At 35.9% G+C, this 24,972-nt stretch overlaps 1 protein-coding gene across 1 annotated transcript in view; it reads right to left on the reverse strand.

Annotated features, from left to right (window-relative positions):
* The window catches only part of LOC137645504 (huntingtin-like), a 330,048-nt gene that overhangs the window by 70,386 nt on the left and 234,690 nt on the right, over positions 1–24,972 (reverse strand). The window contains 9 exon segments of the mRNA XM_068378310.1: positions 4,770–4,969; positions 5,186–5,376; positions 6,686–6,863; positions 7,064–7,214; positions 9,141–9,302; positions 11,204–11,457; positions 12,950–13,129; positions 23,998–24,094; positions 24,323–24,539. Of these exon segments, the coding sequence (XP_068234411.1) occupies positions 4,770–4,969; positions 5,186–5,376; positions 6,686–6,863; positions 7,064–7,214; positions 9,141–9,302; positions 11,204–11,457; positions 12,950–13,129; positions 23,998–24,094; positions 24,323–24,539 (1,630 nt within the window).

The following is a 24,972-nucleotide window of genomic DNA, read 5'->3' on the forward strand; positions in this document are numbered from 1 at the left end:
TATGAATCAGATTTTTACAGTTAGGCAGATATGCGAGAAATATTTAGCAAAAGGTAAGGAGGTGTATGTTGCATTTATGGATCTGGAGAAAGCGTATGATAGAGTTGATAGGGATGCAACGTGGAATGTGATGAGGTTATATGGAGTTGGTGGAAGGTTGTTGCAAGCAGTGAAAAGTTTCTACAAAGGTAGTAAAGCATGTGTTAGGATAGGAAATGAAGTGAGTGACTGGTTTCCGGTGAGAGTGGGGCTGAGACAGGGATGTGTGATGTCGCCATGGTTGTTTAACTTGTATGTTGATGGAGTGGTGAGGGAGGTGAATGCTCGAGTGCTTGGACGAGGATTAAAACTGGTAGACGAGAATGACCATGAATGGGAGGTAAATCAGTTGTTGTTTGCGGATGATACTGTACTGGTTGCAGACACAGAAGAGAAGCTTGGCCGATTAGTGACAGAATTTGGAAGTGTGTGTGAGAGAAGGAAGTTGAGAGTTAATGTGGGTAAGAGTAAGGTTATGAGATGTACGAGAAGGGAAGGTGGTGAAAGGTTGAATGTCATGTTGAATGGAGAGTTACTTGAGGAGGTGGATCACTTTAAGTACTTGGGGTCTGTTGTTGCAGCAAATGGTGGAGTGGAAGCAGATGTATGTCAGAGAGTCAATGAAGGTTGCAAAGTGTTGGGGGAAGTTAAGGGAGTAGTAAAGAATAGAGGGTTGGGCATGAATGTAAAGAGAGTTCTATATGAGAAAGTGATTGTACCAACTGTGATGTATGGATCGGAGTTGTGGGGAATGAAAGTGACGGAGAGACAGAAATTGAATGTGTTTGAGATGAAGTGTCTAAGGAGTATGGCTGGTATATCTCGAGTAGATAGGGTTAGGAACGAAGTGGTGAGAGTGAGAACGGGTGTAAGAAATGAGTTAGCAGCTAGGGTGGATATAAATGTGTTGAGGTGGTTTGGCCATGTTGAGAGAATGGAAACTGGCTGTCTGCTAAAGAAGGTGATGAATGCAAGAGTTGATGGGAGAAGTACAAGAGGAAGGCCAAGGTTTGGGTAGATGGATGGAGTGAAGGAAGCTCTGGGTGATAGGAGGATAGATGTGAGAGAGGCAAGAGAGCGTGCTAGAAATAGGAATAAATGGCGAGCGATTGTGACGCAGTTCCGGTAGGCCCTGCTGCTTCCTCCGATGCCTTAGATGACCGCGGAGGTAGCAGCAGTAGGGGTTCAGCATTATGAAGCTTCATCTGTGGTGGGAAACGGGGGAGGGTAGGCTGTGGCACCCTAGCAGTACCAGCTGAACTCGGTCGAGTCCCTTATTAGGCTGGGAGGAACGTAGAGAGTAGAGGTCCCCTTTTTTGCTTTTGTTTCATTTGCTGATGTCGGGTACCCCCCAAAATTGGGGGAAGTGCCTTGGTATATGTATGTATGATTAACACTTCAATGAGGCTGCCCATGACAAAATTGCTATCAGACTCATCACTTTTAGACAGGAAAAATTTTATGCTTTTGGCATATTTAGCTATCACCTTTGACACTTTATGCATCTTTCAGCATACAATCATAATATAAAAATTGTAAATACATAAATAAGCAGACATAGAAATACGATATACAGTACATAAATTATAGAGACATGTAGCAAGTGTTTATTTACAAATACTATAGAGAATATAAGAAAACTAATAATATATTCCTCAGGAAATCATAGAAAATGGGTAGTATTAGTGTATAAGGAATACTAAAATAAATAGCTTTCTTAGGATTTTTTAAAATAAAAAGTAAATAAACAAGTACTGGGGTTAGAAAAGGTTTGCATATGTAACAGAAAAAGCAAGAGCAGACTAAATAGCTGATTAAGTAAGAGTTCTGAAAGTTCACCATGCAGTACAGATTCATAAGCCTGTTGCAGAACCTCAAATTCTTCAAATACTTTAGATGCTTTTGCTGCTAAACCCTTGTAGGCTGCAATCTTAGTCATTTTATGACAACTCAATTGTCAAGCAGAAGATTGAATAAATAGTATGAACCTCATATTCCTCCAATGGCTAAAGTAAGAACTTTTGAAGAACCTTCTATTACTTATGTAGATGGGGCAGAATATTGTGTAATTCCATTATAGTTTCATAAGGTGAACAACATTTCAACCAAAGTCGATCATTTTCGTGTTTTAGATGACAATATACACAGTTTGCTTGTAAGCTCAGCCATAAGCTCATCATGAGTTAAATCTAGTGGGGTAAATGTAGGCACTAGTACAACTACTGACAAAACGAGTCCTTTGCCTGCACACACGTCTGCCACCTAATCAAGTTAAGTGGTGAACAAATTGAGGAATCAGCTGATTTTCACTCGGCGTAAACAATTCAAAATGTGATACAACTTTACGGCTGGGAAATACAGTACCCTAATAAAATGAATAAGGTATGCTTGGAAGCTTTTTATCCTCCATAATTTGTGGAAGTACCTATTTCCAAGACTCTTTATATTCTTCATTTCTAAACTTTGTAATGGATAGAACTGATGTATTATTGTCTTAGATTAAAAAAAAGACCAGCAACTACAGTTCCTGTTAAACCCCAAGCCTTCTATACTGCAGAGGCATGCTGACTTGTATATGACTTATCAGTTGCATAATATTGTCTTAATATTTCAATTTGATTTACAGTTTTGACACCATCACTGCTCTTCCAAAAAAAAAAAAAAAAAAAAAAAAAAAAAACTTTAATTTCAGGTTTAACAAGTTGGTTGACTAAAGAGATAATGTTTGTGGGTAATCAAATAGTGTATGTTCTTGAATCACTTTCTTGAGCAGTCTACAGGTGTTTAATGAGTTTTAAATGATTCCTTGCTGGATTTGTTGGCATCTAATTTTTACATAGTGAAAGCACTGTGTTTTAAATAAAGACATCTTCTTTCAGACTGTGATAAGTGTTTATTATATTTCAAGTTGTCTTCCATGCTGACTTGGTTAGTCGTTTGCTCAAAGAAAGCACCAAGACTTAAATTACAGTTTTGAGGAGTATAATGTTGTAAACAAAACAACTGACATTAGATTTCCATAAAGTCCTAGGAGAGCAAGCCAAGCTAATGATGAGATGAGAGATTGGTTTTCTTCTGCCGAATGGATAGCGATAAAGGCACGACAGTACTCCCTTACCTGACAAGCTAGTAATGGGTTTAAAGATCTTAACTTATTCATTTCCTTTGTTAATCTCAGGAGGCCAGCAAACCCTCATTTGTGGGAAGCAAGTCTGACTTGCCTACCCGTTTGGTTACACTACTTCCATAGTCAGGTCTAGTGGTCATAATTAGGGTTCTTTCAGTAAAGGTTCTGAATGTTCACTGTGTCATACAAAGTGGAGTTCCTCTGGCAGTCTCAAATTATCTAATCACTTTAGTCCTTCTGCAGCTCAATCCTTGCTGATACAAATCCCTCACCACTCTATTAGATATCTAGAATGTGAGGCAAAAGTCTGAGTGGGCAAGCTGGATTCTTATATACCTCCTCTTGTATAGTAAGTGCCCTAAGCAACATTATTTCTATTGTGAAATATGGCATTTCATATCATAGATGCTCTTAAATTTTTATTTAACTGAATCTTTATAAATATTTTAGTTGTTGGTGATGCATCAGGTAGAGCTGAATGATTAGATTACATCACATTTCAGATGACATTAAATTTCCATTCAATTGCAAGCTTGGCCATTAGCTCATCACTTTTATTACCTTTACGTGTTGGGCTATAAAGAAGATGTAAATATTAAAGTAGGTTATTTGTATTCAGGAGAGAAATTTAGATAAAAATAACAAAAAGTTTAATTCACATATAAAACATTGCTGTTACTTAGGCGTGATGTTACATAAGTTATGTATGCCTTTCGTCCATGAGCCTCCGTATAGGCACAGCACTAAGATGCCAGGTGGAAACAATGAGGTATAAGTAAAGTGCTTCAAAAATCTTATAAGACTACCTAACAAACCTCTCAATTACCCCATTTTATTGTGGATAAGTCATACCTTGTTATGACTTATGGCAGCCAGTTTTAGTTTTGTTTAGCCTCAAAATCTTTGCCCCCCCCCCAGACACCTCCCAGTTTAACAATGTAGCTATTCTCACATATCACCCCACAATCAACTGAAACACTTGCAATTCTAGACTTTATTCATGATTATATTAGGGCTATTTTAGTGTATTTCTATGTTGGCATATGTGATCAAATCACACAGGAAGCATTCTCTAAAGTGAGATGTACACAGACTGCTCTCCCCCTCCCCTGGTTCTCCCCCTTTCCTCCCACTGACGATGTCACTCAAGACACCAGCCACGAAAGTTGTTGGGCACTACTATTTAGTCAAATTCCATCACAAAATTATATCTAAAATCACACCAAATTATCTCCATACTGTAAATAATTACCTGAAAATGTCTCAATCCACAGTGTATATCTTCCTCTTATTTTGTTATAGTGTCTCAATCCACAGTGTACATCTTCCTCTTACTTTGTTAGTTATAAGTTTCCGAGTTCTTACATCCCTTACTTGAATTTCACAAATCTTAGGAAATTTATACATATTGGTAATGTATTTTGCCCACATTTTCTTAGCTGACCCCCTATTGTTTTAAAGTGTTGTATTTATTTTTTATCTCTTGGTAAATCGAGACAAATGCAGCATATTAAGCTCTTGATTACTCATCTCAATAAATACATAGAAAATATTAATTAGTATACCAAATAAGGCCAAGTTTGCCTTCTATTATTATACATACCTTGGGAGGGCCCTTGGTTTGATTAGATATGATGCAGCAGCATGGAGAGCAGCTATCATGGAGCAGACGTACGATACACGATCAGAGAGGCCAAGAAGCCCTGAGAGACTGCTGCAGCGTAAGACTGAGTCCACGCACATTAGACATAAGCTTGCTACATCTATACTTACACCCCCGAGCCAAACTTGCCAGTGAAGATACTAGTAAAGGAAAAATTCAGAAAATATCAGTTAATATAAAAAGGAACAACTTTAGGGAAGTCCGTATTAGAAGCTTATAAGAAGTTGACTGATCAAGTTTTACCCAAGTACTTAAAATACTGTCCCTAAAAAGGAAAAATAATAAAATCTAACATAAAACAAAAATATAACAGAATTTAACTTGAAAGTAATAAAAAAGCATTGGCACTAACTTACTTCCATTGCTAACAGAGAAAAACGAAGTATATGTTCAGAACTTTCAGGCAGAACTTGCCCGCCCCAGGGTAACCGTGACATGGCAGTGAGATACTCAACAACTGCTGGAGCCAGAGTATCAACTACATTACCTATACCATCATCTCCAGAGAGAAGTTTGCACACACGTTCACTGTACTTGTTCCCACCACCTATGAAACAGAAATAGGAAAAGCCACTCAAATTATTACCAAATCAAAACTTATGGTTAGAACACATCATTGTATGAGTAACGTAATAGGTCGGAAGAAGAAAATTTCCTATGCTAATTACACTGACTGATGCACGGTTTTGGGCTTCATTAAAGACAAAAGTATTAACTTACAGTAAAACTTATATCATGACTCAAATAAAGTTAAGCCTTGAACATTGCAGAAATGGTAGTAAACATTTCTGTAGATGACGTTTCTTTAAATGAAGATAAAGCCTGGATGAGTACTGTATATCCTTGTAATTGTTCTTAATATAACATTAAAATTGACATTAAGGAAACCAAGGTAAACAGAATTCGAATACTTAGATATACTACAATATTTGAATTATTATCTGGGAGTCATATACCTGCCCTTCAAAGAGAGGGAGAGCTCCTCAGTTATCAAACAAAAATATAAAAATTTACCTGCTCTGTACAATATTTATTCCCAAGCCATAATCAAGTGTCATATAACACAAATCCTCATGGAATTTTGTACTCACAGCATATTCTAATGTGTGACTCTTGCCTATCCAATTATTCATTATGTGGTCTGCTAATCAAACTCAATTGTCTTGATTACTGCTAACTTTCTCCCATTTCACTACAACCTGATTTTAGATTTATCTTATTTTTTTTAAACAAAATACTGATCACATATACAGTACCTCCAACCACTCATCACACCAATACATACAAAAACTAGCTCTTCCATCTATTGTGAATTAATGAACTTTACTTCAACATTTCCCTTTGTTTGTGAATAATGCTTTTTTCATCAACTGAACCTCATTCCAAACAAAATTCACAATACATTCTTCATTCTTTTTTATGCAAGACATTTTATTCAACTAAATATCTATTTATGCTATTCATTTTCACAAGTATTTTGTTTTTATAAACTCTTAACCTTTATGAAAGTACTGGTACTGTGTTTCCTTTTGTCTCATTTTACTACTGTACTAATGTAGAATAAATTCCTATTGAATTACATAATGAAATTGAATGGTTTCCTTCATGTTCAACTATACTTGTATACATACTCTTAACTGCAAGAGTTTGCTTGATAAGATGATTGTTGTTATGATTTATTTAATGATAAATCATAAACTGGTGCTCCTCTTTCACATACCTGCACTCCTCAACCTCTTTTCACACCATTGCACAATATTTGAACATAGATAAGGAATAATTTATAATCTCAAGCAGGCAATTAGAAATCAATACTAAAGTCTAATAAAAATCTGATCATGGACAAATATTCCTACCTGGGGTGAATATATGATGAGGCCTAGGTAGAGAACTTGATAATTGAGCTAAATGCTGCAGAAGAATGACTTTGCTGGCTGTGTACAATGGGACTTCCCCTGTGCCACTTCCACTGCTTCCTTCTTCACTATCCCCTGTTTCAACTGAACTGTTACATTCACCCCAGTCTCTGTTAGCCTGTAATTTCAAATTAAATTTCAGATAATAACAAATAAAAAAAAATAGTAAAAAATGCATATGGAGCCCTGATATATTACAGAAAAAAATATATAATGTGTCATGACTTTTATGCAAGTTAAAATTTAAGAGATAAAATATCAGTTATCTTTTTCAAATACTGAGTTTTATCATCATCATTATGACAAGCATGAGAGTACCTGCAAAGTTGTAGACAGTCCTAGTCTTAATGTGTAGGTGAGAAGGGCTGTATTGAAAGACTTTCCTGACATAACATTGATGATCTCTGAATACTCTAACTGACTTAACAACTGGCTACACTCTAAGCCACCGCCTTCCCCATGAGTACATCTGGAAAGAAATGAAATATTTGTACATTCTTAATCAACATTCAATACATAGAGAAACAAAAAGTAAATATATTGAACTCAGAAGAGCAGTAACAAATTAATGTGGTTTTGAACACAATATAAGAGATTTATTGTTCTATTCTATGGACTATGATATATCTACAGAATGACATAAGTACATACATACATATACCAAGGCACTTCCCCCAATTTTGGGGGGTAGCCGACATCAACAAAGAAACAAAAACAAAAAGGGGACCTCTACTCTCTACGTTCCTCCCAGCCTAACAAGGGACTCAACCGAGTTCAGCTGGTACTGCTAGGGTGTCACAGCCCACCCTCCCACATTATCCACCACAGATGAAGCTTCATAATGCTGAATCCCCTACATAGATAGCATTAATTATGCAGAAACTAACCCTTTTTAAAAACCTGCTTGTACAGCAGTAAATATTCCATTTTGAGTAGGTTATGTACAATATACATGAAAATAATATTGCACAAAACTGCTTTAGAAACTAATATATTTACAGCATAAAAAATTATCAAGGGATCTCATTGCCCCGTCCACATCTAACAGATAATTTTACTGTTGTAGGTATACAAGCAATTCTAATTACAGTAAATTAAAACTATAGTGTAAGAAATTCTGTTCACGAAAACAAAATCATGCTTAGAAATCATGAAGAAAATAGGGAGTTTTTAGTGAGAAAGACAGATCAACATCAACCCTTAGTCTTAACCTTATTACAATTATTTATATAAGAAAATCTGTTCAGTGTGTTCTAAAATCCCCAGCTATCTACTTATGAGAAATAAGTATTTTTTTTAAGTTGTCAAAATTACCCTAAAATTTTATAAGCTAGCTGAGCTCATTAACTTGACACAATTTTCTAGCTCCCATTATTCTTAGAATTTGTTGTACATGACGGTTTGATCGCTTTAGTGACGGACTACCAATGAATGAGAGAGATAAGATAAATTTATCTAAAAGCAATATACCATATCTAAGATTTACTAACCTGGTCTAGATTACATCGAACAAACTATTTCAAAATATGGTTGATATAAAAGACTCCAGGTTGTTTACAGTTTTTCTGGCATCCTGAAAACCTCAAATCAATCATTTTAGTAAACAACCTGGAGTCCCTTATAGCTATTTAAAATACCAGTGTAGATTCTCTCTAAAATTGATAGTTCTTGATCTAAATGAAAGTTTTGATGGATTCCAAATAGATAATTAAATCAAAACCTCATATACTCATAGATAGATTAACTGAACTAACAAATAACTAGACCACAGCTAAAAAGCCATTATGGGGCCTACAATCTAGCAATCTTCATAATAAAGACAGGATTCTTTAAAGTAATGTTTAGAGAAAAACAATTAGGAATGCCGCTGATCTGCTGCAACATTACCACCAACTCCTCTTCACCTCCTCATCACCATCCACACAAGGCAACAATTCTCCTCTCTACTGATAAAGTGAAGATCATGTTTATTTATCCCATATTTACTCATTCATTCTATTAACTAAAACTTTTTCTTATTTTCTGGTATGCTTTTATGTAATGTACTATATTCAACATTGTAACCTGTGTAAAAAAGTGGGAGCATATTTGGGTGGTAAACCAATTAATGTTATTTCTATTCACTCTTAAGGGAAAATTGATCTGGAGTTTAAACAAAGTTTTGGAACGAATAATGTTGGATCTCTGAGGTATCAGTGTACAGGACTTGGGGAAATTTCTATCTTATGTAAGAAATTGAATAGCATCAAACCAATTTACAATGTAGGGCACAGTAATACTGCACATGAATGAATAATTAAAAAAAAGATGTTAAAGAAAATTTCAAAATATTCATTAATTACAACTTATCCCTATAAAAATTCTGAACATTAAAGCATTTAAATTTGAAACTTACCTATTTCTAACAAGAGCCAGGTACCAGTTCAGATCTAAACGAGTTGAAGTTGTGACAGATGTATGTGATAAGTTTGGCTGCGTAGTCTCATTTCCTTGTGGGACAGTAACACCATGAATTTGGCCCATCAACCGTTGTAGTAAGCCATGCATCTGCCCATACCTAAAAAGGGAATTTAGCTGTACAATAGGTGAATTTTATGCTATATTCAAAACTTAATTTTACTTTTAGAAAATTACTTATTTCAATACTTACCTGAAAAATCAGTACTATTACCTTCAAGCATGAGCTTCTTGACTTTAAAGTTTGTATTATTTTCTTGCAAGAAAAACAGAGAATGGTTTTACATATTTCGCAAGTCATTCTATGTCAAGTTCATATCAGTGCACACCTCTGGTGACATCATATTTCAAGCAGAAGGCGAGTAGCAAATTGAGTAATTTTTTCGATTCGTTACTGAATAACCTTATAATTCCCATCATCGATACATTGAGTAATGATACCAAGTATTTCAATAGTCATTATCAGATGTTATGAGTAGCCTACAGTATTATCTACCGTAAATTTAAGAAAAGAAGTACTGTATGTCTGGTGATGTAATATTTTTGGCAGTAGGTAAGCCGGCGAATTGAGTGATTTCCTTTCGATAATGTACCAAGCAATATTAATATTCCCACTATCGAAACATCGCGTAACGATACCAATTGTATCTAATAATATCTTAAGAAATTTCCCCATCCCCCACACATACTCCACAGCCCCACATACACACACATGCAGAGAGAGAGAGAGAGAGAGAGAGAGAGAGAGAGAGAGAGAGAGAGAGAGAGACATATTCATGTGACAAATAATAATGGCTATAAACAAATTGTATGAAAACTATGATTTCCTATAACATATTGTTACTGATGTTAACATTCACTATGAAGATATTTTGAATAAGTTAATTCGAAAGTGTGCATAATCACAATACAGTAGCATGACCTTGAGATCAGTGGATGACAACCAAAAGTAAAACAAAAGTAATTGTTGATTATTGAAATGCTCCTGAAAATAAATAAAATACAAACATGATAGATGTATAAAAGTGAACTAAATGTACCAACACAACCCCACACACACACACAGAAAGATCATATTTGTATGATAACTGATAATAATAGCTAGAAACAAACTGTATGGAAACTATGATATCCTTTAACATATTGGTGCTGATATAATATCCATCATGAAGAAGAAGATATTTCCTATATATTGAAAAAGTATATAAATGTGCGCAATCTCTCGATACGGTATTGAGACCTTGAGATCAGCTGATCACAACCAATGGTAAAAAAAAAAAAAAAAAAGTTGGTAATAGTCAATTGTTGAAATGCCTCCAAACTAGAAAAATAAATACAAAAATGCTTTAATAGAGCATATAATATCCTAAGAAACAAGAAAATGAAATGATATACAGTAAGAAAATATTGATAAATTATGACTTGGTTCATGAAGCAGCATAACAAATCTATGGAAACTTCACTTTTGAAGTTTGACATATGTCCAGATTGACTTACAACATATCTCTCAGTCCCTATCTCGGTCGTAAGTCGACGACTACCAGTAAACGGCTCACTTGTAACTAAATACAGTAACCAGATTTTTCAAATATGTAATCATCTTGGTTACATCAGTTTAAAGTCATAATCCTGTATTAATGTACTGCACAAGAGCACTCAAGTATTCTTAATCCCTAAAATAAAGGTAAGGAATTCATTAAATAATGGAAAGCAGAGAAAAATACAAGCAAACTGGGTAATCTATAGCTGACATGGCACACCATAACCATATTACATCAGCCTATTTTAACCTGCTATTTTTGTTAAACAATGTATTTTCTTATATAAAAATATAAATCTATTAAAACACAACTGCTTAGATATTAAGACCTTTATACTTGAATCTATTTCAGTTCAAATACGTTTTTATCTTTAATAACCGATATGCTCTACACCTCAGAGAGTTTACAGTGTACCCATGATTATCTTTCAAATTATACAAAATAGATCTACTCGAGATACCTTTTTTCCAATTTGTTTTCCTTTATATATTTGAGGACCTTTGTCATATCCTCTAAAGGAAGCTGGAGGGCCACCTGACCAGGAGGCATGGCAAGCAACAACTGCAAACGACGAGTAGCTAGAGCACACGCAGCCCGAGTTACCACCAAGTATGAGGACGCCAAGAGCCTTTCTACCAAGAAGGTGATCAGAGCTCCAGATTGTGAAATGTGGACACCTGACACCAATGATATTATGTGACCCCCATATTCAGCCTGAAATGAAAGAAATGTATTAGCAATTAAATTAAAAGGCACCTTGACAATATTGCAAACTTAATTATACACATGCCTTTTATTATACAAGATCATACTAACAAAAAAGCAAATTATTAATAATCCAAACTTCTAAAATACTGAAAAGTTTGGAATTGGACATGCTTCAGTCCCAACAAGTACAGTTGTCCCTCATTACCAAGGATAAATTGGTCAAAACTCCATGTGAAATGTAGATGATGTTATGGATAGGCACATATAATAACCTATCTTACTTATATGCATCAACCTATCAACAAAACTTATTCACCAAGATAGAATACTGTACAAGTAATGTACAGTTTATAGTTAAGTGAAATAAGGCAGGCTAACTCACTCTGCATAATTAATTTCTGTATTCATAATTACTTTCCGTACTGTACTATTTCTCCGCACATTACAGTACTCCATTTATTATATCTCATACTGCATAACTATTTTTCAAACTGGAACAGTTGGGAGTGGGTGGGTCTTTTCTTAGCATCATCACGGAATTTCTAAGCAATATGTCGCAAAGTGTTGTTGTTGATGGGCACCATAGTGAGTATAGGAATGTGATATCTGGTGTTCCTAAGGGAAGTGTTCTTGGCCCATTACTTTTCATACTCTATACACATCACATGTAGTTTGGCCTAAAAAACAAGCTCATTGCATATGCATATGATGCTACTCTATTTGCATCAATTCCATCTAATGAATGTAGATCTGGGGTTGTTCAATCTCTTAATAGAGAACTTGCTAAAATTAGAGCATGGTACAAATTATGGGGAATAAAGTTGAATCCTAACAAAACTCAAAGTATGATTGTAAGAAGGTTGAGGACAGTTGCTTATCAACATCCGGATCTCAGCATTGATGTTTCTTTAATCCTGTATGACTCAAAATTTTAGGTGTGACTCGCATACTGTACATAGAGGTTAAAATATTCACAGTGCTCAGGTGTATATTATCTAAAATTGTAATACTGTATATCACGAATATTTTTAATACATACCACTAAGTAACTTGTATGATGAAAATAATAGGGATACATATACAGTTGTGTTATGAATGCTAAAACCTAGGGAACGGTAAATTTATCAGTGCAAAAACATTTATCCCTAGTAGCTCAAAAATGGACAACATTTTAGATAGTTTCTGTTATTTGGTATGAATAATTTGACTTTAGTTACCAATATGACTCTCCAGTAATACATAATTGGTTATATAATACTTGGTATGAAAACATACTGGCCTAGACTTTGCTATTTGGAAAGCCAGTTAAATCCTGTTACCTCTGGGACACCAATCATCTCTTAATTAGAATGGATAAGTGAGAGGATATGGTAAAATAACATGATATTACGAAACCTAAGAAAGTTGAAGTAATTATCATTCCTTTAAAATATAGAATTTCCAATTATCATAATGTAACCCAAGGAAACAATTGAAAAAAACTCCTGACTATACTTACTTTCTGGACATGATCACAACGAGCATGAATAGCCTGAATGAGAAGTGCTGAAGCTGCCGGAGAGGCATGAATGGACTGGATCAAAATGTGAATAGGAGGCTCCATGTGTAGAATAACCACATCACTGATATGCTGAACAACAAGCCATGTCAGCCATTCTCCCTCTTGCATATGTCTTACCTGCAAAATTGAAGTCCAATAGAAAATTAGTTTAAATAAAATATACCAAGTTTCTCCACTTAAAATCATAACTACACTGTAAAAATAATGCAGAAGGGTAAATACTACTGGCAAAAATTAAAATTATTATACTTTCCTCAGCTAAAGGTAAAGAATGTAGGTAGTTAAAATCTGAGTTACGACTAATAGTGTATTAGTAATGGACTTTAAAATAAATGCTTAGCCCATGAAGCATTACAATGTTAAAAGCATTGTCGAGTAAGATCTTTGTAAATAATAGCGTCAATCGAGTATTTGGTGCGTCATATTATCACCAACTCTGCAATAAACAATTAATCTAATCTTCTCTGGCATTCCCCTTGAACTAAAGAATACTCTCTCTCCCTGCCTTTTATGAGAATTGAACATCCACCGTTCTGCTTACGATGTAGAAGCTTTACAGCAGTGGAGTCTAGACTCTCCCATTCCATAAGCATTTGAACTAGAAACACTTTCCCTGGGAGGAACAGTGAAATACTACTCACAACATGTATCTAAAACACAGTGATATTCTTGTGCATGAATGCTAAAAAATCCAGCAGGGAGTACATTTTAAAATTAAATAAACACTTATCACAATCTGGAAGGTGGTTTATGTCTTTACATCACTGACACAACTGAAAAACTAAATCATATAGATCAGCTAGGGCTCCTTATCATTAATCACTAAACTGTTTCACTACACTCACGTATCTTTTAAAAGAATTGGAAATGGTAAAATTTTTAATAAATTTTGGGGGTAAACATCAATAAACCGGGCTCCAGGAGAAGAAGCAATATGAACATCGAGGGAGATTCACAGAAATAATTTCAGTGTTAATGTACAATTTAAGAGCAGCGACACAATGAAAACAGCTCTCAAATAAAATTCCTGCCAATACCAAAGGATCCACATATATTGCCTGTAATTCTTATGAAAAACAGGCTAAACTCTTAAAAAGAGAACTCAACAACATCAAAGTAAGATATGATAAACATAACAGTGCAGTGTTTGTTCAAACTAGAGATCAAAATCAAAATCATACTATCAATTGGTCAAGTTTAAAAGAAATTTGCTCATTCCAATAACTAACTGGAAAGAAATGTCATGCAGTCCAGCTTTTTAAAGGAAAGTATCTATATTTATTTATATACAAGACATGCATGTACAAAATCAATGCATACTGTACATACGTAAATTGATGTACAAGCTTCACAAATATTTAAAAATTTATTTTTCAAGATGCCTTTCGTAACACCTGATTTATATCTTAGGATATAAGTCAAAACGTACGATACCGTTGCCAGAACGAGAAGACATAGGAACGCCGATGCGTAGATGCACGATGGGATATAGTACAGTAGATGCCGACACACACACATATATATATGTATATATATATGTGTACATATATATATATATATATATATATTATACATATGTACAATATATATATATATATATATATGTGTGTGTGTGTGTAATACCTCACAACACAAAATTAATTCGTTCTGGAGTGGCTTTCGTAAAGTGATTTTTTCATGTTGTGAGTCACATTTCACATGCAAATTGCCTAATTCGTTCCAAACCCTACAAAAACACCACATTAAATCTCATAACAAAGCTACAGTATAACCATAATGAAATACTGTACATCCAAATACACATGAACCATTTAATATACCTAAATGAACTGGTAATACTGTACCTGTAAATTAAGTAGTTATTACAATATAATGTAATAATAAATGGAAAATACAATACATACAGTACAATTCTGTACTTATAATAAATATACAGTTCCATATGAACTGTACTATTATAGTTACCCCTATTATAGACTACAGCTACATTTTCTGTTGTCTGACCCATTTTTGTTCCAAAAATTGTTACAAAAGCAAAATCACAAACATTTAAGTCAAAGCGTACGATACCGTTGCCAGAACGAGAAGACATAGGAACGCCGATGCGTAGATGCACGATGGGATACAGTACAGTAGATGCCGACCAATAGGAGAGCAGGATCTCACGGGGATAACTAGCATCCTAGCATAGAGATAACCAATGGGAACGCAGGAGGATGGTAGCAAGTTTACGGGCTGGCGGCGCGCGCATTTTAAAATCTGTCTCGGACACGGTCAGGCTCCTACTCTTTACCGCCTTTCGTTGTCCGAAACATTTTTCGTGATCCGAGTCATACAATTCTTCGCATCTCCTTTCGTGAAGTGAAAATTTTGTAAGCTGATTCTTTCGTAGCTAAAGGTTTAACTGTGTATGTATATATATATATATATATATGTGTGTGTGTGTGAGTGTGTGTGTACAGTGTGTGTGTATATATATATATATATATATATTTGTAAAATGTGTATATTCAATATATAAATAGCAGATACTTATATCAGTTGTTATGAAAATATATAGTATGCTTATTCTTAAGAGACTGGAGAGAAAGATTGATGAAATGCTGAGAAATGAACAAGCAGGATTTAGAAAAGGTACAAGTTGCACTGACCAAATTTTCATTTTGAGACATGTTGTACAGCAATGTGTAGAGTATAAAAATCCCTTTTTGATGGTATTTGTGGACTATGAAAAAGCCTTTGATAGTGTGCACCGGCCAATTTTGTGGAGAATCCTGCGTTATTATTGAATTCCTCTTGAGTATGTAAATTTGATTAAGTCTGTTCATGAGCAGAGCAAATGCAAAGTTAATGTTAATGGAGTCTTATCAAGTGAGTTTCCAGTGAACAGCGGAGTACTCCAAGGGAATGTCTTGCCACCTATGTTGTTTATCCTCCTCATAGACTTTGCAATGTGTAGAACAGTCAGAGATGGTGGAGAAGGATTGGACTGGATTGGTGATAGGAATTTAACAGACCTAGAGTATGCTGAAGATGCTGTCCTTCTTAGCAGAACACCACAGGATTTGCCATGCTTGCTTGCCAGAATGCATGAAATATCACATGAGGTGGGGCTGAAGATAAATAAGAGAAAGACAGAGATGAGGAGAATGGAGTATGCAATGGAAGATGAAATATCATTGGAAGGAGAAAAGGTTTATGAGGTAGAATCATTTAAGTGTTTAGGAACAATGATCTCCAATATGTCTTTAGAATTAGAGTTTAGGGAAAGGTTGAAAAAAGCAAATCAAACAATGGCTGGGTTAAGTAAAATTTGGAAATCAAATCTCCTAAAATTCCATATAAAAATCAGACTATATATCAGTTTAGTGAGATCAGTGTTACTCTATGGACATGAGTCATGGTATGATAATGAAACAATCTCCAATAGATTTAGTAGATTTGAGAATAAAGCCCTAAAAAGGATACTGGGAGTTGAATGGCTGGACAGGATTAAAAATGAAACTATGAGAGATTACTAAAGTACCCATGTGGATGAGATCATGATGAGGGGTAGATGGAGATGGTTTGGGCATGCTCTTTGCACTCCCCAAGAGAGATTAGTTCACCAAACGTTTAACTGGGCTCCACAAGGCACTAGAAGAATTGGAAGACCCAGGCCTACATCACTTAGGACTATAAAGCGCGAAGTAGGAGACGATGAATGGAAAAGTATTGAATTAAATGCTCAAGACACAGACGACGGGCGAAATCTAACCGAGGCCCTTTGCGTCAATAGGCGTAGGAAGAGATGATGAGATACTACAGTCGGCCACAGCAGTTGGCAACAGCAATGGGATAGCCAAGAACAATGCAATACCTATTAAATAGAAATTCTCATAAAAATCATGATAAAATTCAGGCTGGGCTATGATTTCAAGTACCCCGGTTCATTTACACTGGGAGCGCTGCACTCCAGAACCTATCTCTACACCCAGCTGGTCCTAATTCTCTCTGTACAGTGCATATCCATTTAATGTGGTACAAAATTACAGCTATACAGTATTTGAAATAACCTGGATTTTGATTAAACTGCTTTCACTCAACTGTATCCAATAATAATGCATGTAATATTCACATTTTAGTATTGTATTTATAATTAAAACCATAGCAAATTATAATCTCATGCATTGTTTACATTCAAATCAGCTGATCAACCCTTTGTAGTCTGTCGTCAACCTATGTTCACTTTCACGATATTATTCAATATGACCATTTACTTTCACAGAATTACCTCACTGATATAACTTATCATGCAAATTAGTATATCTCTTCCACATTATTATCCGTCACTTTATTACTATATCCTTAATCCTTTTTCCAATTCCTTCACAAATCCCTCTTGTACATTTACATTGCTCTCCCCCACACACATCTACAACATATCTTTCCAACTCTTTTGATTCTCTCTATTTTTAGCGATTTCATTCATCTTCTCTTTTCTAGCATTCATCCGTCATCTTTATCTTATTAATCATTCTAAACCCCCTTTCTTATCGCTCATTCCATCTATTCCCATTCCTGAATTTAGCTAATTTATTTGAATTAGCGTAGATTTGGCAGATCCCTTTGGCATATTGTTTCTTTCTTCTCTCTCCCTGTTCTCCCTTGTGTTTCGTGTAACTGTATCCAATGATAATGCATATAATATTCACATTTTAGTATCATATTTATAATTAAAAACAGCGAATTATAATCTTATGCATTGTTTACATTCAAATCAGCTGATCAACCTTGCCTAGTTCGTCTTCAACCTCAATTTTCGGATCAAATAACTCCCTTATTATTAAGGCATGCTACCGATGGATATTTCATATTTACTAAAAGAAATAATTATTACTTGATCTATCATCTTCCAATTAGCATGCTAATTTTAATGGTTTTATTTGAAATGCTTCTCTCATATCTTATTTACTTGTACTGTGAGTTGAATCGCATAACGTTAACCAGAGTTTCATTCCTGTTGCCAATGCACGATATTTTAGTTTTCAGTTCTGTTGTACTTGATTAAAAGGTTTAGGAAAATATTTATTACGGCTATGTCAGTGAGTATTCAATAGTAACTTTGCAAATAAACAAAGATTTCATTTATTGCACACACACACAAACAGAGAGAGAGAGAGAGAGAGAGAGAGAGAGAGAGAGAGAGAGAGAGTATATGTGTGTGTGTTCTGGAACCCATGGCATCGTTTCTTTCTCTGAAAAAAAATGAACCCGAAGAAGAAATTACACATCAAGTTAGTTCTCGACAGCAAGACAATAGTCCACTGCATAAACAGACAGGGTTCGAGATCTCCACAGATCAATCATGTATTACTGGCCATTCTCACTTTTTCAAAGCGGAGAAATTGGCATCCCTATGAAGTTCATTTAGAAGGGGTTCACAATGTGACAGCAGACACCCTATCAAGATTCTAGGCACTTGAAATAGAATGGTCTCTGGATGAAAAATCATTCTTTTTCATTCTAGAGCAAGTCCCGGAGCTGCAAATAGATCTTCTTACGACGAGCTTAAACAAGAAGCTTCCCCGTTATGTAGCGCCAAATTTAGATTAGGAAGCAGTGTGGATATATATGATGTCACTGGATTGGAACCAATGGACTCACATTTACTGTTTTCCACTGCTCAATCTCCTAAAGGTCCCAGACAAGCTACGGACCTTCAAGGGGACAGCAGCATTAGTGGCCACAAATTGGCCCAAGAGCAACTGACTCTTGTTCCGAAACTCAAACATTGCCAGATTCCTCTGCCGACACCAGTACTGTCCCAGGATGTTCAACAGGAGACAGTTTTTGTTTCCTATTAGATAAGGAACAACCTCCAGCTCATGATTTTCTTGTCCTAGGCGCTACAAGAAAATATGGAATATCGTAGCAAGGATTGATTTTATAAAAGAATTCAGGTCCTCTACTTCAAGAAGACAATACTTGTCCTCTTGGAAGAAGTGGGTGGAGTTTGTTAAGATACATAAGCCCACTTCAATTACAATGGACTTTTTTTAATCATTCTTTATTACACTACAAGAACAGGGTCTGGCCTCCACAAATATTTCCTCATGTAAATTGGCCTTAACCAGACCTATTGCCTATGTTTTGATATAGAACTCAACAGGGAACTGTTCAATAAGATACAAAAGGATAGTGTTAAACTGAAACCAAATGCTCCCCCCAAAACCATCTCATGGTCTTTGGACAAAGTCGTGCATTTAGCCTCCTCAATAGATAACTATTCCGCTTCTTAGAGGATCTTACTCAAAATTCGATCTTTTTACTAGCTATGGCTTTTAGTGCTAGAGTCATTGAGAAGGCCTGTTCCGGATAGTATGCCATTGGGTCATAATCCTAGGAAAGTTGTCTAATCCTTAAACTTCTTCCAGTATATGTCCTTTGAAGGCTTACACGCCTACACTGGATGGAAATCTTAAGAGTGTTTTTCAAACTTTACTGGCGACACTTGGATGAAATTAAAAACTTTGTCTTGGCAGCTGGTATTGTGATTAAACCAGCTATCTAGTGTTGTGCATGGACTCTTATGGACTGTATAATAGAGGACCATTACAGTGTTCATAGTGCAGGTTGAATGTTCTTCTAATTTGCATTGGGTTATAAAATGGATTTTGAAGCGAAGAAAAAAAATCTATTTTTGGGTGAAAGACACATAGTCGCCGGCAACCAACTTGGCCGTCGGCAGTTGTCATAGCTGCATGCAGCTGTCATAGCCGCCGGCAGCTGGACAACGGCAGTGGGGAGGGAGTCTGGCCGGCACCAGCAACCCAGCGGCATCGGTAAGGTTGCAGGATACCGGTCTCATAAAAGAACAGAGGGGGAGGAAAAAGGGTCCTATATGAGGTGTAGTAGGGGCTGTCATTTTGCCAGACCTAAACACCTAAAAGAGACTCTGTTTCAGTATCGGCACCATCCCAGCCAGAAGGAGAATCATCTATTCTCCAGCCTAGGTTGTGCCAATACAGTTAAGGGGATGGCAGCAGTGCCACCTCCTCTCAACAAGGGAGACACAGAGATCCATTGCCACGCCATCCTAGGCCTAAGAAGATAATACATTTCAGCCTAGGGTCAGCGAGCATAGGAATAGTCTATTAGGCCACAGGGAGAAGATGGTGGCATCATACAACCACTTCAGGTGTAGCCTAGGGAGGGCTAGCCTCCTATGCCGGCAGGGGAATGACTATTCACCCTGGCGGCCGATTGCCGACACAAAATTAAATACTCTGAGCTCCTGACCGAATCCCAAAACTAGCCATCAGCCGCTAAGGGACGAGAGAGAAAAACCTTAGGTTAGTCATGCCTGAATTAAAAATTCAAGGCCGACCCTTTAGGGTTGTAGCCAAAGACTACACTCAGAGGGAAGAGGGAGTACCCTTAATCTCTAATAGAGACGAGTACCGGTTATATAATAATTCCAGGAGATATTTATCTCCGATGAAATGATAACCAATACACGAGGGTAACCGGGGGAATGTCGAAAGTATATGTTGCCTAGGTTAGGGTACCTAGGCAAGGCGAGATCTTGGTTACCTAAATCACCGAAACTCTGACATATACGATCGACGCAGGAAAAGGAAAATTTTATGCATATAAATATCTTTACAAATATAAAAATGCCTAAATAGCTTCATAAATAAATTATTAATGCTATTTTAAAAACCGGGAATGTCGTTCTACTAACTAAATAACACACCAAACGACAGCGCCCATAGCGCCTCCAGTAACAGGCCTGGCTCCTAATCACAATAAATTACTCTAATTTCACTGTGAGAGAGGAACTAAAAACACAAATTCTAAAGATTCAATACTCAACTTCTCAGAAGCGAAAGAAGCTGGAGAATGCATAATAATATCCTTGAAAATCGATCGAAAATGTCAGATCAACAGGGAACACCACTGAGCGAAATAGCTACAAGATAAGGAATGTTCGCCATATTGGATATGGCGCTGTTGTGATACTCAATAGGATGAGAACTAGGGTAACCTTGATACATCGCCCCTTCTATTCTGCCACATCCCCTCGAAGCGTTAACGCAATTAGGGGTGCAGATTGCTATGCGACGTGTCAAGAATACGTCCTCTGATATTATGCAATATCCTTGAGGGAAATTTAAGGATATTTGTGCCAGGAGTTAGATTTCTGGATACCTAAAGGTAAAATTCTCTGGGAATACCACTGTAGTACTGTACACATATCCCTTAGGAAGCTACTTATAGGAACTTCCATCAGGACGACATGGCTTGAGCCAATATATATATATATATATATATATATACATACACATATACTGTACACACACATACACACGCATATATATAGTATATATATATATATACAGTGAACCCTCGCTACTTCGCGGTTCGACCATCGCGGATTCACCACTACGCGGGTTTTTTCCATAACCCATATATATATACATATCGCGGATTTTCCGGAAATTTCGAAAATACCGCAATATCTGAAGACCCCAAATACGATATTTCGTTACCTGTAATTCCATTAATACTGTAATTAGTAATATCTGCTCTTACTGATTGTTCATTGCATTACATATGACATATAATTAAGCACAGAAAGAAATAAAACACGAAAAGAGAATGTGATCATACGATAATTCAGTACTGTATACAGTACGTAGTAAAATTAAATCGAACATGAAACGCAAATCAGATGCAGTCATACCATATTAGAATGGTGTAAGGCTGCTGTTGGCTACTACTGTACTGTACATTACTACAAATGTAATGGAAGTGCTTCTTTTCCATGAATCTTTTGTATGTATACGTACGTAGTACTGCATCCAATAATATTCTTTGTTGCAAAAATCACATTTCGAATAAGCGTACGAGAGAGAGAGAGAGAGAGAGAGAGAGAGAGAGAGAGACACACACACACATCCTACAACAAAAGCGTAAAATAGCGTACGTAAAGCTACTATTATTATTATTGTTGTTGTTATTAAAATTATTATTGTTATTATTATTATTATTATTATCATTATTATTATTATTATTATTACAGTATCATTATTTATTATTATTATTACTGTACAGTATACTGTACGCAGGGTATCTTGTACTTTGAATTGGGTTGTGATTGGTTCAAGCGGTGATAGATGACGAATCAGAACCCAAGTTTTGTAATCTAGCCTCTGATTGGTGTTTTGACCGCTTCTCCAACCCGCAGCATCTCTTTCCGCGGTCACTTTGTCTCCCGCTGTATCGCTGTGTTGACGTTGTTAATTGTGAACTTTAATCTGTGCTGTGCGTGACTGTTTTAGGTTGAACTTTTTGTTGAACTTTCTGTTAAACCCTACTGTACAATGCCTCCCAAGCATTCTGCTTCTACTAAGGCTGGTAGTGAGCCTAAACAGCACCGAAAGATGATGACGATTGCTGAGAAGGTGACGCTTCTCGATACTATGTTAAAAGACAGTAGAAGTTACGTGGCCGCAGACCTCAAAGACCTGACGAAATCGGGCAGTGAAGACAGTGAAACACAGGAAGAGATCCAAGAAAATGTCGAAGAAACGGTCTTAACATTAGAACGGCTTGCCAAGCTCTGCAAGCTTGCGAATGAGGTGAAAGAGTGGGACGAGGATATGGTTCGTTCTGTACAATTCTGCACCAAGATCGATGAACACATGGCTCCCTACAGGATGCTCTTGCGAAAAAAGAAGCAGCGGCAGCAACTTCCGATCACAATGCCCTCAGAAGAAATTGAAGAAGTGTCTCAGGAAGAAGTTGAAGAGGTGTCCCAGGAAAAGACACCTCCGTCTGAAGAGACGTAAAATACTATTATTGGCTGCACAGTAGAAGACATCATCAGCTTCATCATCATCATTTCTACTGTGCAGCAAATTCATCGCCATCATCATTCAAGTTTTTCTTGAACTTCTTTCGTGGTAAGTACAGTAACAATCTTTATTTTTTACTTTAATATTCTAACATTTTAATATTTGTGCCTGTTTTATAGTTTAGTACTGTATGCATTAAGTTAAAGGGAAGGTTTTAAAAGCCTATCATATTTTTTTGTTTAAAATTTACATTTACGTACGTAAAACAATCTCTCTCTCTCTCTCTCTCTCTCTCTCTCTCTCTCTCTCGTAAATTGTTTTCCTGCTTTGCTACGTACAGTATGTACTGCATGATTTTATATAGATACAGTAAATAATATTTGTAATAACATATTTTGTGAATGCTTTTACTGTAAATATCATTATTTATCACTTTCATCATGCGCGTTAAATGCCTTCTTTGTTCTGAGCGTGGTTGTTTACTGAGCGTACTTTATGACGCCGTCGTTTCAAGCGGCGTCATAAAGAAAAACATTTCATTTGGAAGTCCTAAGGAAAATTAAGTAAAACATTGGTAATAACAAAATCAACATACTGTATACATCAATATAATCGATGCAAAAACTAACCTATACATATATGTGTACATTAAATGAGTTTGTTTCTTCATTATGATCAGAGATAAACGTAAACAAAACATTGGTTGCCATTTTTTATCGTGCTTTTTAGCGTGTTTAGGAAACGCATGATATAAAATCGCCTTTAATATTTGTGCCTGTTTTAGTTTAGGGTACTGTAGTACATGCATTAAGTGTTCTGTACATTAAAGGGTAGTTTGTTAACAGTACTACGTACAAGGGAAGGTTTTAAAAGTCCGAATATACATGTTAAATAAATAGGTAAATATGGTGTCAATACTTCGCGGATTTTCACCTATCGCGGCCGGGTTTGGAACCTATCTACCGCGATAAACGAGGGTTCACTGTATATATACTGTGTATATATATATATATATATATATACACACACAAATATAATGTACACACACACATATATATACTGTATATATATATATATATATATATATTGTAGTTACATCAACTACCCAATCTTAGAATGATTAAATTGGTGAACCATACTTACAACAAATTCTGAAAATACAAGAAGGCCACACCTCCTCATAAACTCAAGGGACAAGCAGCTAGAAGGACCACTTCCCTCACCACTCACCACAGGATTGCTGTAAAAGACGACACGACCTTTAAAGAAACTTTCAAAATTGATTATCCAATTTATTTAAACTAACTGTTTTATCAATGACTAGTTAAATAATCTAATTGTCCATTTAGTTGTGAGAATTTACAATAAGTCAGATATATCAAGTCATAAATCCTATCAATATTCAGCAGATAGTATATTACTTCATGATATAAATATGTAATATCTATGTTTACAAAGACTGTCATACCTTATGCTAGTCACAGATTTTCTTTGGCACGTTCTCAGCACTCTTGTCCAAAGGTTTTGTGAAGTGAGGTCAAGACAAGTGAGCAACTTACACCATGAAAGTGTCAGGGATGGGTACCATCCAGAAACAAAAAGAAGTGCTTCATTAACCTCTTCCATTAATTCGCTCTCATTACTGCAGATATCCTTAAATGATCCAATAACCTCTCTCCACTGGCCTAGAAAATAAATATAAGTATTGTATCTGTATAAAACATTTTAATAAAAAAATGTTATTCTGACAACTCTAAGTCAGTGCTTATATCTATGAAAAACCGCAAACTCAACATTTATCAATATAAATTCTTTACGTATCCTCTAATCCTGGGTAGCCCGTGAAGGAGTCCCAACCCATGGAAACTGCTTCTGAATGGACCTGCACGGCTGAAGCCCCCCACTTGGAACAGAAAAAGAACCATAATACTTGGCAGTCTCCCAGGGGATCTGATAGTATAGTAATATCCCTCTAAGTTAGCTGGGCATACGTCAGTTCCGAATTTACAGCAATGAACCTTTGGTATTAAATACAAAAATAAAATCCACTTTACATTGTTTTAATGTCCTTATGCAGATTTCTATGTTGTATAATAACAATGAAGTGCTGTACTGTAC

This window comes from Palaemon carinicauda, chromosome 8, assembly GCF_036898095.1.
Source record: "Palaemon carinicauda isolate YSFRI2023 chromosome 8, ASM3689809v2, whole genome shotgun sequence".
In the NCBI taxonomy this organism is placed as follows: Eukaryota; Metazoa; Arthropoda; class Malacostraca; order Decapoda; family Palaemonidae; genus Palaemon; species Palaemon carinicauda.